Source organism: Canis lupus, chromosome 1 (assembly GCF_011100685.1).
Source record: "Canis lupus familiaris isolate Mischka breed German Shepherd chromosome 1, alternate assembly UU_Cfam_GSD_1.0, whole genome shotgun sequence".
Lineage (NCBI taxonomy): Eukaryota > Metazoa > Chordata > Mammalia > Carnivora > Canidae > Canis > Canis lupus.
The window spans coordinates 88,389,966-88,408,319 of NC_049222.1; the positions used below are offsets into that span (position 1 = coordinate 88,389,966).

At 36.4% G+C, this 18,354-nt stretch overlaps 1 protein-coding gene across 10 annotated transcripts in view; it reads left to right on the forward strand.

The window, feature by feature from the left end:
• The window catches only part of PTAR1 (protein prenyltransferase alpha subunit repeat containing 1), a 98,792-nt gene that overhangs the window by 55,373 nt on the left and 25,065 nt on the right, over positions 1-18,354 (forward strand). For all 10 annotated transcript variants that reach the window (XM_038527115.1, XM_038527116.1, XM_038527114.1 and 7 more), the window contains 2 exons: positions 1,274-1,443; positions 11,066-11,132. In XM_038527115.1, coding sequence (XP_038383043.1) covers positions 1,274-1,443; positions 11,066-11,132 — 237 coding nt within the window. The remainder of the gene's footprint in view (positions 1-1,273; positions 1,444-11,065; positions 11,133-18,354) is intronic.

An 18,354-nucleotide genomic window follows, 5' to 3' on the forward strand; every position in this document is an offset into this window, starting at 1 on the left:
ACTCCTCTAGTTACCAGTTTTTTAATTTTTTTTTTTAAGTAGGCAGTTATCAAAAAATATCTTTGTATTTGAAAGGTGTATGCAGGTTTTGCAAAACCATTTTTATGTTTGTTGGTTCCTTTACTATGTAAGTCAGCTGCTGTACATATTGTTAAATCTCTGCCTTAAATGTAAATTTTCGATTTAAGTTGAGGCAGATTGAAGGACATAGATGCCACCCTAAAGGTAAATGACTTAAATTCTGAAATATATTTTCTATTTTAACAGCACTTATCAGCATGTTTATTTTTTTAATTCAATGAAGTATAAAAAAGATTATACAGAAGAAAAAATGGACCACAATCTCATTGACCAGATAACTTTTGTTATCTGTTACACATACTAGGCAAGCATAAGTACATTTGTTGACCTTTTTTAAAGATAGAAATAATATATACATATGATCAGAAAATTTAAACTGTATAAAAAAATTCATTGTCTCCTCTAAAATTTCTTGGAAACCTTTTTTAAAAAAAATTATACAATATGCTTTATGCCATACACTGGTATTTTGCTCTTTTTCTGGTTTTATATATCTTGGCATCTTTTCCATACCAGCATTTGCAGATCTGCCTCATTTTTGTACACCTCTACCACATGGATTAGCCATATTTATTATACCAATCTTATATCCATATATATTTAGATTGTTTCCAGTTTTGTTGCAGTGTTGCAGTGAACATCCTATTGACTATTTTGGCATGGGATAATTTCTGAACAGTGGAACTGCTGAGGCTCTGAATATATGCAATTTAAAAATTTGAAAGACATTTTCAAATCCATCCAAAGATTAGACCAATTTTCATTTTAGTCCAGAGGAAGTCAGCATACTAATTTTCCTGTACTCCTGTGTATATTGAAAAACTTAAAAAAAAAAATTTCTACTAACCCAGCACATGAGCTAAATAATACTTTTAAGAAAGGGAAATATGGGGGCACTTAGGTGGCTCAGTTGGTTAAATGTCCAGCTGTTGTTTTTGGCTCAAGTCATGATCTCAGAGTCCTGGGATTGAACCCCACATCAGGCTCCATGGCTCAGCAGGGAATCTGCTTGAGGAATCTCTACCTCTGCCCCTTCCCCCCGCCCCCCCCCCCCCACCAATAAATAAATCTTTACAAAAAAGAAAGAAAGGGAAATATGTTACTTTTCTTTTTAATACTCTGTAGTATTGGAAAAATGTTGAAAAAACTAGTAGTCTTATTCTTAATTCTTCCTTTTGTTTTATTATTTAAGAGATGAAATTGGCCTGATCCCATGTCCTGAAGCTAGGTATAACCGGAGTCCCATAGTCCTGGTTGAAAACAAACTTGGTGTGGAGAGCTGGTGTGTCAAGTTCCTCTTACCATATGTCCACAACAAGCTCCTTTTGTACAGAACGAGAAAGCAATGGCTAAACAAAGATGGTAAGTATGAACTCTGTTCTCTTCCTTTGTTTTCTAGAAACAGCATGGACTGTGCGGAGAAGAACTTTCTCTGGGTATTAGCATTCCTAGATTTCAGTCCAGGCTCTTTCATTCACTGCCTGGGTGGCAGCTTAACGTCTCTGTCAAATGAGTTTGGACCTGTCAGTAGTTTTCAAATTTTGCATCCATAGTGATACAGGATTCCAGGGTACCTACTGCAGCCGGGACAGTAAATCAGAGCAGTTCTGATTTTACTTATTATTTTTTTTAACTTTCTTATATATTAGGGTTATTTTTACAATTTTATTTGAAGAAGACATCCATCCTATGGCTATAAAAGAAACTTTGAAAATACACAGATGATGACTCCAATCTCTAAAAGCTCAGATTTCTCTGGTTTCTTATCCTTTAGGAATTCTGTAAGCAATAAAACTCATTTTGGTAGCAGACCAAATGGGATAACTGAGGCATAATGATGGAAGTTACACTATGAACCAGCTCAGTGATTTATGGGAGGTACTGTTGTGCTGTGAATCCCAATTGAGCTTCCACCCTCTGGGTCCTCTTCCTATGCTGATATAAACATAAGAAAACCATCCGAGCATTCACTTCTTTTGCTCTTCTGAGACAGTTCTTTGCTGAATGGGGCAGTCTCAGTTCATCTTACCCAGTCTCTTTTCTTAGCTTTTCCCCATATGTGTTATTAAGTCTCCATGTACACAAATTCCCTTTACTTTTTAGATTTAAAACAACAACAAAAAAGTAGAGTACTCATCCAAAACTGGGTTCTTAACGGTTTTTGTAAAGCTGCCCCTTCCCACATACAGCCGGTACCTTCCGAAGTGCTCAGTATGCCTGGAGGCTAATTTGAATAAGAACTTTGTTTCCTAGAGAATTTTAATTACCAGTTTGGTAGCCATTACCATGAGCCTACTCATACCAGAAGTGTTCTAAGTACTGTGGGGATAAAAAGATGAATAATACATGTTGTCTTTACTCAAGAAGCTTACAGTTGGGTGAAAAACAATCTCTTTGTGGAGTGTTGCCAAAGCCATGACATACTGATTTCCTTGTATTCTTCTTATCATTGTCCTAATATACTGTCATAATAGCACTTTTCCCTGTCTAGACCAATAGAAAAGGGCTCTGACTTGAAGATTTAGTGTGAAATAATTTCTATTTTCTTTGTGTTTCATTCAATTAGTCCTCTGATACATATTTCTTTCTTTTTTTTTTTTTTAAATTTTTTATTTATTCATGATAGTCACAGAGAGAGAGAGAGAGGCAGAGACACAGTCAGAGGGAGAAGCAGGCTCCATGCACCGGTAGCCCGACGTGGGATTCGATCCCAGGTCTCCAGGATCGCACCCTGGGCCAAAGGCAGGCGCCAAACCGCTGCGCCACCCAGGGATCCCCTGATACATATTTCTTATAAAGCTATGCTTAAGTTTATGGCATAGCTTAAGTTTGTGGTATAAACCCAAAGGTATAAGTTTAGCCATAAATTTAAAGGTAAGAATATTTATCCGTTGTTAGGCCCTCTTTCATTCTCCCTTCCAACCCCCTAAAGTAGATAGTTTGATTATGAAATCTATGGTAAGTTTCAGTAACATTAAGGTACAAAATAACACCATATGAATCCCAAATATTTTTGTTTTTGTTTTGTTTTATTTTTTTGCCAAGCACAGATATATTGTGTGTGTTCTGGTGCACAAAAATGTATAATTGAGCCAGTACATAACAAGCTTAGGGAGGTGGGGAGACAGAATGATGATGCTCTTGTAGTAGAGAAGAAACAGTACGAATTTTAAAATGTCAAAGGCTACTGTTAATGTTGTTTCAGATCATTATTTTTTACGCATTCATGCATGTTAGCCCAGCCTGCCCTCTCCCTGTAGCCTTCTAGTTTTTTCTATTTCCCTGTGTCTTGTTTCTCTGGACACTGTACTGCAGGCTTTGCTGAGTCTTCTCATCACTAAGTTTTAATCTTGTTAGGCCCAAGAAGACCCAGAAAGAAGATCAACCTATATCCTCGTGCAAACACTTTTTTCTTTCACTTTTTCAGTAGGTGGTTATAGCATAGTTTGGTGTGGTATCACATACTACTCAGGTTGTGTATTAACAGTAAAAATATGGAAGTGAATTTCTTCCGTGAAGAAATGACAAAAAAAAAAAAAAAAGATGCCTGAAAACGCTAACATAAGAAAATTCTACCAAACTTGTGAACTGAAGTAGTTATCACACAGAAGTAAATATTGCTAAGAAAAAAAAAATATTAGGAAAAAGCAGTCGTGAAAATGCTGTACCTTTAAAGCTGTTTTTGTAGAAAACATATAAGAAGAGCAAATGAAGAAAGCTCTCAGTGTAGGAATTTCAGAAATGTGATTGATCATCCCCAAATCATAGGTATCACCTAGGAATGTATTCTGTAACTGAAGGTGACTTTTATTCTTAGGATAGATTTTTTTTTTTCTTTTTTTAACCAAACTGAGTTCATGCTCTCATTAATGTGCTGAATTCCTTAGATGTTTGGAAGCCATCTGTAGTGGTTAGAGTTCACCAGAGAAACCACTAGAAAACTTTTTGTATAAAGAGATTTATTATGACAAATTGGCTGACATAATTATGAAGGCTGAGAAGTCCCACAGTCTGCTTTCTTCAAGCTGGAGACACAAGACAGCCAATGATAAAATTTAGTTTGAGTCTGAAGACCTCAGACTCAGGGAGCCAAAGGTTTAAATCCCAGTCCAAAAGGCCAGAAAGGATTAGAAGAGATGTCCCAAGTCAAGCAGACAGGAAGCAAAAAAGAGGCAAAGACCTGCTTCCTCCTTTTGTTGTATACAGGTCCTCAACAGATTGGATGATGCCCACCTACATTGGGGAGGGCAGTCTCCTTCATGGAGTCTACTGACTTAAATGCTAATCTCATCTGGAAATACCCTCACAGACACACTCAGAAGTAATGTTTAATAATGTTTAATCTGGACACCCTGTAGTCAGTCAGGTATAACCATAACACCAGAGTTAACCTTCACAGCATCCCTGTTAGTTACTTAGAGACTGATATTTTTTAATTCTGCTACAGTAGTAACCATATTTGGTTTGGGAGAGAAATAATACTATAATTCTGATTTTTGAGAATCCATGACAAAAACAAGCAGCAGAAGTCCACAGCATTAGAGTCCTGACCAAGTACAGCTCTGTTCCACACTTAGACTGGCTCCAAGTATGCCATCCCATCATTTTCCCTCACTGCTCCCTTCTCACAGCCTCTGCCAACTGTGCTCTCTCTTTAACAGCCGTCTTCTGCTCTTCATGTCTTCTTTCTCAGCTGGGCAAATGTGATTACCTCATAGCTGGTCTACCCTGTTTTCAGACTCTTCCATAATTCATGTCCATCGTGCCACTAGCCAGTCATTTCAAACAACACTTTCCAGGGACACTTCTTGCAAACGTAGTTTGAGAGATGCTTTTCTGGAATACATATCTGTGCAGCTTATTTCATGATGCCTGCTGGGTCCAGGGAGAGTTCAAACACCTTGGCATGGTATTTGAGGGCCTTCACAATCTGTACCCAGCCTTCATCACCAGCTTTTTCCTCTGTTCTGCTTTCAGCATCAAAGGTTGTGTATTCTCAGCACCAGGCTGACATAGGCCCACAGATAGGTTTTGTTTGGGCTTATGTAATGTTTCTTAAACTTTTTCATAAGTTGGATAAACATTTAAAATTCAGATGAACTTGGGCAGCCCCAGTGGCCCAGCGGTTTAGTGCCACCTTCAGCCCAGGGTGTGATCCTGGAGTCCTGGGATCGAGTCCTGTGTCAGACTCCCTGCATGGAGCCTGCTTCTCCCTCTGCCTGTGTCTCTGCCTCTCTCTCTCTCTGTCTGTCATAAATAAATAAATAAAATCTTTAAAAAAATTTTAAAATCAGGATGAACTTTAAAAATTAGGCTGGAAATCTGAATTTGTCTCCACTTGAAAAATCAGAAGTGCTGGGTACACAAATTTCTGTACAGTAGCTAGTGGAGGCTCTTAGCCTCTGCTTTTCTTGACTAGGTACGCCTGTTCCAGTGTGCTACAACCTCCTTATGTCCTTCAGACACTAAGGCACGGTGTCATTTGCTCCGTATCATCAGGTTAGTTTTGCTACTTTTTTTTGACATTCATTTGAACCGTAGAAGCATTAGAGTCTGTAACATTTGATATACCTTCCAGCCGCAACATATGCGGTTCCATTCTTGGACTTTGCTGTGTACTAACTACTACTTTATTTCTATGTCTTTGCTGAAGCTAGGTTCATGTCTTACGTTGTCACCATTGTTATGATTACCAGCACACACACATACAGAAATACATGAAGGCGGTTTGACTGCTTCAGGAAGCAATAATTCTCTTCATTCCTACAGGAGTGTTTTATTCAGACTGCTTGCATAGTAGCACTTACCACACTTTATTGTAGTTGATTACTTACACGTTTTCCCCTGGTAGATTATGATTTGTTAGAAAGAGGGCGTATGGCTTGTCCTTCATTATGTCCTCAGCTCCTTCTGTTTTCAATAGAGTTTGTCAAATAAGTAGCAAGAGTTTGATAAGCAGGAGGTTTTAGCTTAGTCTGGCTATCGGTTCAGTGACTGTATTCTGTAGTAAAAGGGCCTTCGTGTTTGCCACATAGCTTTATACCAAGCCTCTCTTCTTGTAGTAACCAGAACATATTTTGGATAAAGAGATTAATACCATCCCAGTTGACCTTGGATTTATTTCTAGATGCATGAAAAATCTCTGTCAGAGACAGTTGGCAAATGCAGTGCTCATTACCAGGTGACTGCTGGCTTTGGGCTGTTTCTGGAATCCCATTGCAGCAAAGAAAAAATATTGATTTTTCTGACTTTTCTAGCTTCCTTTTGTCCTCTCTTTGTCACAGTTGGAATTTCGCTACTTTCCTGTGTATGATATGCCCTGATTCATTTTCTCCTTGTGATGTGATAATGAGTTAGTCGTATATTTGAGTGTGTTTTAACAAAGGAACATTCATTTGCTGAGTATATTCTGGTATTTTCAGTGAGAGCTGTTTAATTCCAAGAGACCACAAAGATATCAGTATCTCGCATCTTCTAGGTAACAAAGAACATACATATGGTTGATAAAATGTAGAAGTAAAAGAGTTACTGTCAACTGTTGATCATACATGTTTATCTTTAGATCTTGCTTCAGTCCTGACTTGAAGAGGACAAAGTAATTGTAGAGTCTGCCAGAGTAGAAAGAATATCTGATTTGAAGGAAAACATCTGGATGTAGACTCGGTTTATCAGCATGCTGACGTTACTTAGCAGTGACTTTAGGCAAACTATTTAACCTCTTCCTATTCCTTCACCAAAGAAGGGAATTGTAAAAGGTCTCAGAGGATTGTTGAGAGGATCACATGAGTTAGTGTGTATAAAACACCTAGGACAGTGTCTGGCGTATAGTAGGCTCTCAAGAAACACTAGTTTCCTTTCTCTGATTTAACCAGAACCACTGGGGAAGAAAAACAGAAAAATACACATAATTCTTTAATTATGTCCAATATTTCTAAGCTGGTTACTTCTCTCTCTTTGGCCCTTTCTCGTTTCTGACATTTCACTTCACCCTAACCTCTTGGATCAGACCACAATGCTTCCTGAAGAAGGTCCTATCTGAACTCGAGTCCTGAGTGAGGAGGAATTGGCAATTTGTCAGAGAGAGTGGGAAAGAGCCTGTGGCTGTATGTGTTACTAGGCACCACTGATACTTGGTTGAGGCTGTTGATGTTTTAAATCCTGAGATTCTCAGAAGTTGAGAAATAACCTGCTCAGCAGTCACTGCTTAGCCAGCTTAGGAGATTGTTTTCTTCCCTCTGGTAGCATCCAATCCCAGTATAGCTTGTGGAACTGGGCTAGGAGATATAGGCTTTGAAACTGGAATTATCATTGAGTGCTTCCTGTGTATCAGGTTTTGTCCTAACACTTGGTGAGTATGAAACATTTGATACTCCATGAGGTAGTACTATTATTAGCTCCATTTTACATAAAAGGAGGACAGAGAGATTAAGTAACTTGCCCAGGAACTTTCCGGTAAGTGGTAGAGCTGGGCTGTGAGTCCAGTAGTTGCTATCGCCCTACTAGGTAGGGTGAGCCCCTCTTGTAGAGGAAGTCTTACTTTGATTAGCTTTCCTTTTCACACAGCCACAAAATGAAAATTAGCAACTTAGGTATTTTCTGTGCATATTGGTGTCTGCCTTGTCCTGCTATATAGAGGTATCTCTGTGGTGGAGGATTGAACTTGTCTTCAATTATGAGTGGGGAAGGAGAGTTGTATTAGAAGTACAGTTGACCCTTCAGCAATGTAAGGATAGGGGCACTGGACTCACCCTGCCTAGTCCATTCAGAAATCTGCATATAACTTTTGATTCCCCCAAAACTTAACTAGTTATAGCCTACTTTTGACCAGAAACCTTACCAATAACATAAACAGTCAATACCTATGTTGTATGTTACATATATTATTTGCTGTATATTTATAATGAGATAAGCTAGAGAAAAGAAAATGTTAAGAAAATTATAAGGAACAGAAAATACATTTATAGTGCTATACTGTATTTATTGAAAAAAAAAAATAGCATACAGATGGACTTGTGCAGCACAAACCTGTGTTCAAGGGTCAGCTGTAGAAACAAATGGCAACTACCATTGGTCACACACATTTCTTTTTAATCCCAAAAGGGAAAGTCGACTAAGTACCAGTTTACCTAGGTAATATAATGGATTTTGGAAAATTATAGACTTTAAAAGAAATTTAAGAAGTCTTCCCATTATGCAGAAACATTTCCAAATAGCTACTTAACACAGATTTTTTTCATTCCTTATTTTATAAGTTTAGAAATTTAGATAGTTTCACTGTAAGAACACTGACCTCATTTCTGATTTCTTTGATTAATGCTGTGAAAGTATTCATTTCTTGGTTGGTAAGTAGCAGTGGTATTTCGTTGAACAAATATTTGGTTTGGTTGAGCATTCACTGTGACAGATAACTGGAGAAATTGAAGGAATCTCATTGGCTCACAATAGAGATTGATGTTCTCATCTCACAGATGAGGAAATTGAAATTCAAAAACATGAAGTTACATACACAATTAAGTGGAGAAGCTGAGATTCAAACCCATGGTAGCCTGGCTTTAAGGCCTTATAACTTCTCTATGTGGGTACACATGGAACTTCTTTTGGATAGGGGCCACAGTCTTCTTATCTTTGTTGAGTGAACAAGTAATCTGAAGATGAATTAGAGGTGGCTGGGTGGCTTAGTGGTTGGGCGTCTGCCTTCGGCTTAGGGCGTGATCCTGGAGTCCCGGGATCAAGTCCCGCATCAGGCTCCCTGCGTGGAGCCTGCTTCTCCCTTTGCCCGTGTCTCTGTGTCTCTGCCTCTCCCTCTCCCTCTGTGTGTGTGTGTGTCTCTCATGAATAACTAAATAAAGTCTTTAAGAAAAAAAATGAAGATGTAGTAGATGGGACCTGCCTCCAAAAAACATAGTATCTCATCAAGAAGAGATTATTTATACCATATCAGTAACAAAATAAGATACAGGACATAGTAATTGCTTCCAGGTTAGGTAGGTCAGGAGAGACTTTATGAACAAAGATTTTTTTTTGATATTCAGTAAATATTATATTTCTAGCAGAGAGAAGAGCAAGCAGATAAATCCGAAATACCCAGAGAAGGTAGACAGATAGAAGTTGTGTTTAGAGAATGGTGGGGTTTGGTTCAGGTGGTGTATAGCACATCAAGGGCAGGTAATAGAAGGGCAGGCTGACAAGGAGATTGTGGGTTTTTCTTTTTTGACCAGGTTATACTTAACCTGGTACATTTCCCCAGTGTCCTGTGCTCTAGTACCTATAATCTCTTGGAGAGCACTCTGTGTGAATTTCCATGCCTTTTTATCCTTGCTCATACTTTTTTTCCAGTCTACAGTGGTCTTTACCATTTTATTCATTTATCACCTTCCCTGGGTACTCCAGTAAGAATTAATTTTGACTGCTTTGGCAATTCCCAAAATATGGTCTATTTTCCAGTTCATTATTTCATTTTGTCTTATATAATTGTTTATATGTTCTCTCCAACTAAAGGGTAGCCCTCTAGAAGGCAAGATCAGGTCTTATTTATCATTATGTCAATTCTGTCCTAACGGCCCAGTTTAATATTTGCACATAATCAATATTTGGGATATTGTAGAAATAAATAATGGTACAGAAAATTATAGTTATTTTTCTTAGTAAATATTAAATTAGTGCCAAAAGCTTCTAAAAGTAAAAAAATTAAGAAGTTAGATTATTCTTTATAGACATATTGTGTTTATGGATACAATGATTTGTAATGAGGAAGACAGAGGTAAAAACTTGTGCTAATCTTCTCTCTCCTTTATTGAATGTTATAGTAATGAAATCATAGGCTCACAGTAAGTGTTAATTTCTTTTATTAAGATGGTTGAAAATGAAATAATTGATTTTTTTGTTCACTTAGAATATTTTGAAATGACCATAGTGATATATTTATGCATATTCTTACGTTTTAAAAAGTTTATTAAACACTGAGAATGTCCCAGTTTTTTATTATAGACAGATATTTTAATTGCCGTGTAATTTGAGTTATTAAAAACAGTCAGATGCTGACTTTGCCACATACTGATTGGGGGCTCAGGGGCAAATTATTTAAACTTTCTAAATGTCAGTTTCCTTATCTGTGAAGCAAAACAAGAATATTTTGAACTGCAATCATGAGAACTCAAGGAAATAAGTAAATTAGGGACTTTTAATGATTCCTGTTACACACCAATGCTAAATTACTATTTTTATTATTTTATTTTACTTAGTGTTTACTGTGAGCTTGGTAGAGGTTACCTTAATTTCATGCTCCGACATTGATCATCTTAATCCTGAAATTCTCTTTTCAGTTTTAGTAAAATGAAGACAATATGTCTAAATATATTACTATAAACAAACAGGAAACAGCCTAAAGAAAGATAAAGGTAAATGATGGTATATTACACTAGGGATTGTTATTCAGCTGTTAAAAATGCATGTCAAATAATATTGAATGAAAAAAGAGAACAAAATGGTGCATTTATCATTGCTATGGCTATGTAAAAATGTGGTTAAGAAAGGATAATCTTTTCAGGAGAATGTGAATGAATTATGTTAAATGATTATGAGTGGGTCTTTTTCTCCCTTTTGAAGATTTGCACATAGTCAATTGTTGAAATATTTGTGGAGTTAAAAGAATAATGGTTAGAAATTGTATTTCTTTTCCTTGGTCAATATTAAATTTGACCCAGACCATTTAAAGAATGAGTGAATATTCTTTGCGCATACATTGTATTGTAAAGTTGTTTCAGTGTCATCTTTTAAGAGTTACATTTATCATAAGGTAGAAAAAGGTCTTGAGGATAATCTTCGTATTTCTGGCAGCTTAGAACAGGATATCTACCATTAAAATGACTATGACATGGTTTATTTATCAGTATATTATCAGATACAGATCTACAGGGCCTTGAAAGAAAGAGAAGACAAGCTTCAAGAGTGGGACTATTTTTAATGTAATTTCTCTTCATTTTAGAACTGATAGATGTCACATGCACCTTGCTGCTTCTAAACCCAGACTTTACCACTGCATGGAACGTAAGGTACGTCATTCTCATCGGTGATAAAATGAAATTGTCCAAATTTCTGAAGATCTGTAAGTCCCATGAGTTGTTGGCTTTTGAAAAATGAAATATAAACCATGTACCTATGGCATTTTATGTTTATTTTTTCTACCCAATCTTTATAATATCTCAGTGAAAATTCTAAGTTACACTTTGCTCCTTTGTGCATGTTTCTTTCTCCATAAACTTTCCTATCTGAAATATAAACTATCATTGCAAATTACAGCACATCATTTGCTTTTATTTTCCTTCATTTTTAGGGGAGTATAGGCAACCAGCATAATTGGTTGGTTTGTAAGGTGTTTTTTTATATACTTTTGGAGTGTAGTGGAAAGTATGTAGATGAGGATTCAAGGCCATGACCTTTTAGTCTCAGTTTAGTCACTAACATTGTGACCTCTGTGGGCCAATCCCTTGAAGTCTCTGGCACTCAATATTTTGGTAAGAGGCCTCGTTTCATTATCATCTTAGTTCCTTAATCTGATTGTTTTAGTTTTAAACACAAAATACTTTATAGAAAGACCAGGTTCATTTTGTTTTCATTGACATTTTTCCAGTTAAAATATATATATATATATATATATATATATATATATTTTTTTTTTTTTTTTAATGGTGGTCTCTTAGACTAACACAAAATTCTCTTAGAGGAAGGCAGGATACAAGTTCTGGATGAGTAAAAGTGAAGTCCTGTTGAACACTGAATTCATTTTAAGTTTTCCTAAGGGAGGGAAACAGATTATAGCTCTTTATCTTCAGAGATGACTTAAGCAGTACTTTATTTAATTTTCTGTGTATCTTAAGCAGGGTTACCTTCTGAGTTAGTGTTCCGTGATACCTACCGAATTTTGTATCTACCTACTGATTTTTTAAAAATTAGGTATCTTCTATTTGTCTTTTTAAATTGTCTCTTGAATAATTAATGATCAGATATTTAGCATAAGGAATAAGAAAAGTATAGAATGAGATATAAGGCTTTAACATTTACCTAGTTTTAGAATTCTGATTTTCTTTTATGGAAAGCACCACCACAGGTAAGGACAAGACTAGTTCATGAGTGGCTGCTGTATTATAGGGACATACTTTAACTCTATCCACAGTCTCATTTGATCCACACTGTACTTGACAGCATTTCTCCAGTTATCACATAATTACTGATAGCCATATGCTGAGTTCTAGGCACTGGGGATAGAACTATAAACAAAATGAACAAAACCCTGTCCTTGTGGAATTTTTATTTTATTTTGTTTTATAAATCTTTTTTTTAATGATTTTTTTTTTTAAATGTGAATTTTTATTTTAATAGGGAAAGAAAAGAAAGAAAGACATTAGTAAATAAAAGACACATTAGCTCAAGGGGTGGTTAAATCCTGTGGAGTAAAAGTGGGCCGAGAAAGTAGGGAAGACCAGTAAAAGGGTGGGAAGAATAGTGCTACAGTTTTAAATAGGGGGCATATGAGCAAAGATGGGCCTGATTTGGGGATCAATCTGTGGGTTCTGGAGTAAGAGCATTCCAAGCTGCGAAGGCTCTCCATGGTGCTGAAAGTATTTCTCGTGTTCTGGAACAGCAGGGCCACCAGTGTTGCTGGAGTAGCATGAATGAGGGAGAGGAACGGGCCAGATGGCTGTGTAGATATTTGTACACTGCTGTAGGAACTTGGACTTTGACTTGGGGTGAGATAAAAAGCCATTAAAGCTGAGAAGGGACAATATCTCTTAAGTTTAAAAACTCTAGTTCCTGTGGAAAGCCGACCATAGGAGTGCAGGGATGGGTTAGAAAGTTAGGTAGTGGTTGTGGTATTTAGGTGAGAGGTGCTTGTGACTTGAGGCAGAACTTAGCAGTAGAAAAGGTGAGAAGTAATAAGATTCTCACTGTAGTTTTTGAACTGTATAAGCTTTGACTATTTTTAATAAGCCGATTCTAAAGATAGGTGATGAACTGGATGCAAGGAAGATAAAGAAGAGGGTGAAGGTTGTCTCTGGTTTTTGGCCTGAGCAACTAAAAGGATGAAGTTGCCCTTTACAGAAATATAGTAAGTCCTCTGTCTAGAAGACGAGCAGATTTCGGTGTGGAGAGCCAGGTAGAAGTCAAGAGTTCAGTTTGGGATGTGGTAGTTTTGTGTGCAGGTAGCTGTATATCTAAAATCTAAAGTTCAGGCAGGAGTTCTAAACCAGATGCAAATTTGAGAGTCACTACAAAATGAGTGGTATTTAAGGCCATGAGATTGTTTGAGGAACCAATGTAGCTGTTAGAAAATTTGAAATTACATGCCTGCCCCCAATGGTGACTTATATTTCTATTGGACAGCATTGTTCTAGAATTTGCTCCATGAGAAGGAATCGGCAAGGGAAACTTTGAGGATGGTGCTATAAACTTAGAACTGAGAGCTTTCTTAAGGGTAGGGACCATGTCTTTTTGTTTTCCTTTGTTTTCCTAGCATCTAGCACTCCAGTGCCTGGCACATATTCAGTTTGCAGACTGGGCACTGGAAATGATTAAATTCCGTGAAAAAGAAATGAAAGTACTAAAGAAGTAGGAGTATCATTGTTATTCATGTTCTCCAATTCCTCATTATTACAGAGGACTTGAAAATCCTTCAAGAAAAGATTCTTAGTAGCCTAACACATACATACATAGTCATATGTACGTACATATATACGCACACGTATAAAATTTATTGTATATTGTATAGAGCGTTTCAGTGTAGGAGAAAGAACCTAGTCTTAAGATATGTGGGTCCTAGTCCTGTTTCATTAATTAACTTCACCTTTAACTTCACAATAATTTTAGTTTCTATATCTGTGAAATAAAAGGTTTGAACTAGATAATTTTTTTAGGATTCCTTTCAAACTTTTTTGATTTTGTGGGGTTTGGTTGTGTTAAGGGAAAATAGCTTCATAAATCTAACTTCAGTGATATTCACAGCAGTTGGTTTTGAAAATTATTTTAGTAAGATGATTAGTAAAGTTTTGTGCTCAATGAATAAAATGGAAACCTTGATTTTTAAAAAGATCCGTTTTGGATATGCATTCTAGGAAGTTTTAATTTATATTAGTAAAACTGATAAACATGAAGAGGTAGAATCAGGAGTACATTTTCTGCAAAAACCACCAGCTTTGGAAGTAAACTGGTCTGTTTGTATTGTCTCTTGCAAATCAAATACTCAATACTTTACATTTAATTGTTGGTATTATTTCTTCTGTAGTAACTGGGAAGCATTGAGTGATTTTAGCTGTATTTTATAAACTGCTAAAAGATAACATCAGTACATTAGTCATTTTATAGGTGCAGTAGTCTTAGGGAAAAAAAAACAGATGCAAGAATAGGTTTTTGAGCTGATTTCCTGCAGTTACAGTGAAATCCACCTGGTTATAGGAAAAATATGGTACTTTTTTTGCTTTGAAATTCAGTGAATTATTTCATGAAAGAGCTTGACTTCATAAGAGTCACCTATTTTCTACCTCAGTTTATGCATAGAGAGTAAGCAAAACCTCTGAGTAACTAAAATAGCACCAACCTTCAGTGATCATGTCCTTTACTCATAGCCTATTAAAATTGATGACTTTATTTTATGCAGATACGTTTGGTTTTGGCACTTTGAGTTCACGAACCTTGAGTATAAGTTACAAATTCTCCCTCAGCTTCATTTTTCTCATCAGTAAAACTGAGATAATACTAGATTGTGCCATAAGAAATTGTTGTTTTTATAAAACAAATAATTCAACCTAAACATCCAGATCCTAGTGTCTAACACTATTCTGTAATAAAAGGAAATAGGCTTTTTTTTTTTTTTTTTTTTTTTGAAATAGGCTTTTTAAAGAAATGTCTGATTCTAGGACCAGGGCAGGAAGTCTATAAGATTCATTTGGAACATTGCAAAGAGGCGGAAAGTAAAGAAGTGCTCAAAAAGCAAAATAATGTAAATGTGACATAGGGCTTCTAGTGGCCAAAGCTGGAACACTTCAGGCAATAAAATAACATAATATTGGGTTACACACTAAAGTGTAAAATGAATATTCATACTAATGTAAAGAATTGAATAAACAAATAATAGACAACAGACAAATCTCCCACACAGAAGGATTCCAAATAATTTATCTAGGCAACCCCCTTTAAGGAGTTGGAGTCCAGCTCCCTTACTTAAGTATAACTTTCTTCCAAAAAGTACAGTGGAGAAACTGAACACAGGCCACCTTAGCCAGGTAATCAGGGTCTACATTAGCAGTGACAAGTCATGCTGGTATTTTGTGCCGTGGATATTATAAAGATGGCACTTTTCCTTTGTGATCTCTTCCTCCTCAAAACCCTGGTCTAGCCATAAGAAAAACATACAAAATACCTGATTAGTACTCATAAAAACTGACACGGTATATCTGAGGAGCTTATAGAGACATAGCCAAATAGAATGTGATATCCTAGATAGGATGCTGGACTAGAGAAAGATGTTTGATAAAAACTAAGGAATTCTGAATAAAGTATGGACTTCCAATAGTAATTTACTGGTAATGATTCATCAGTTGTGACAAATGTACCATAGTAATAAATTATTAATAAGGGAAAGTGGGTACAGGGTATACAACAAGAGTTTTCAGTACTATCCTTACAATTTTTTCTGTAAATTTAAAACAATTCTAACATGTAAGTAATCTCTACACCCAATGTGGGGCTTGAACTTACAACATGAGATGAAGAGTCTCGTGCTGTGCCAACTGAGCCTGCCAGGTGCCCCAAAAGTTTATTTAATGGATATGAAGGAGGGCACATGATGAAATTAGCACTGGGTATTATATAAGACTATGAATCACTGAACTCTACCTCTGAAATCAGTAATACATTATATGTTAATTAATTGAATATAAATAAAAAACAGTTGAGTATCGACAATTTCTTATATTTCAACATAACACAGGACTGTTGAAGATTACATTAGATAATATAGGTAAATCCCTTAACACAGTGCCTGATATGGGCGAAGTATTCAGTAAATGGTAATTTTTATGAGGATGACTTATTATTATTGTAACTTCAGACAGAATAACTAAAGATTAAGGGGGGAAAAGGTGGCATTTGTTTTTTTAGTCATACTCTGCCAAGTGCTGAGCGAGTGAGTGGAGATTTAGCTTTGGACAAGACACACATAGCCCCTGGTTTCCTACAAATTTTAAATCAAATGACAGCAGAGAGAAACCATAATTAATAGCTTGCGATAGAAGACAGAAAAACTTTTTAAAAAGATAAACTTTGTAGAACTAGAAAAGCCCTCGTGTACTATCATCTCATGACAAAGTTGCACAAATGGCACAGCCCTGCTCCCTACACCCCTGCTCTTTATAACATAACACTCAGGGCCTTTTCCTTTCCTGCATGCTCTTCATACTGTTCCCCCACATTTATTTGACCACTTCTTTATTCATCTGTCCTGTTGCAGTGGATCATCTAATGTTTTCAGTAAGGATGAATCTCAAAGCCCAGCTTAGTCAATGTGCCTGAAAATACAGCACCTCAAATTTAAGGGCCGTGCTCCATTTCCTCAATAAAAAAAGTCCAAAAATAACCTTTTTAGGCTAATATCAGTATGTAAACTTAAAGGTATATGTATATGCATGAAATAAGCAAATTTCTTAATGTGATATTTTAAATTTTTAGTTATATACCTTTAAAATAACATGTTATGTGAAGTATTTGAACTTATGAATTCATCATTTTCTTCTCACATCTCATCAGTTTAGTTCAGATATCTCACATGGCTTATTGACACCAGTGACTGTCGTCACGAGATATTTTTTTCAACTTATTTAGCCATTTTCCAGAGTACATCATGCTTGCATATATCTCTCTTGTTTGCGATACATACAGCACTTTTTGAACCCATGTGTGACTGAGATTTTTCTCAAAGTGGATCCCTCCTTGAATGCATTCAAGCAGTTGATTTTCTTTCATTATATGTCTTTGTTATATAATAGCTATAACTTAATCACTTATTCCTTTTTCAAGTGACCTTTAAAAATTTTGTTTATGATAATATTTAACACCTACAGTGTTCAGCCCTGTCCCCAGGAAAGTTACTATATTGATATTTAAGTTTTTCTTCCTTTTTTATGATTCAGTTGATCTTTTGAAGCATTCATATACACCATTGGTTGTGGTTATTGCAGGCTAAGGTATCTTCCCAAATATGTTATGCAAAGTAAATTAAGAGAGGTCCCTTTGGGGCATCTGGGTGGCTCTGGGTTGAGCATCTGACTCTTGATTTCGGCTCAGGTCCTGATCTCAGGATTGTGAGATCAAGGCCTTGTGTCAGTCTCTGCACTCAGTGTGTGTCTGATTGAGATTTTTTTCTCTCCCTCTGCACCTCCCCCCTCTGCTTGCTCTCTCTTTTTCTCTCTTTCTCTCTCAAAACGAATAAACAAAATCTTTTAAGAAAAAGAAAAAAGAGCTCAGGGGCATCTGAATGGCTCAGTTGGTTAAGCAGTCTGCCTTTGGCTCAGGTCATGATCTCAGGGTTCTGAGATCAAGCCCCGCATCAGGCTCCCTGCTCAATGGACAACCTGTTTCTCCCTCTCTATTACTTGTACTCTCTCAAGTATACTCTCTCTCTCCCTCAAATAAATAAATAAAATCTTAAAAATAAAAGAACCCTAATTTAAGAAACTTTTTGAAGATTCACATATAAAGTGACTCCTCTTTTCTGAAGAAAATTTTGACACTGTTTCCTCATAGGTATATCTGGGTGTATATAGGTAGGCAGTTGTAAATAAGGAGAGGTTTTAAACTTAGTAAATGGAATTAGGCTTAATAGAGTAAATTCTGGGGACGCCTGGGTGGCTCAGCAGTTGAGCACCTGCCTTTGGCTCAGGGCATGATCCCGGGTTCAAGTCCCACATCATGCTCCCTGCGAGGAACCTGCTTCTCCCTCTGCCTATATCTCTGCCTCTCTCTGTGTGTCTCTCATGAATAAATAAATAAAATCTTTTTTAGAAAAATGGAGTAAATTCTGTACCATAGTGGTTTTTAAGCTTTGGTGTATATCACCTGGTGCACTTGTTCAAATACGTTGCTTTGTCACTAGTTTTTGATTCAGCAGGTCTGGGATGAGGCCTGAGATTCTATATTTCTTTTAAGTTCCAGATGAATATGATGTCGTAGATAAGGACCTTACTGTGAGAAACACTTCATTACAAAGAAGTTAAAATTACATAG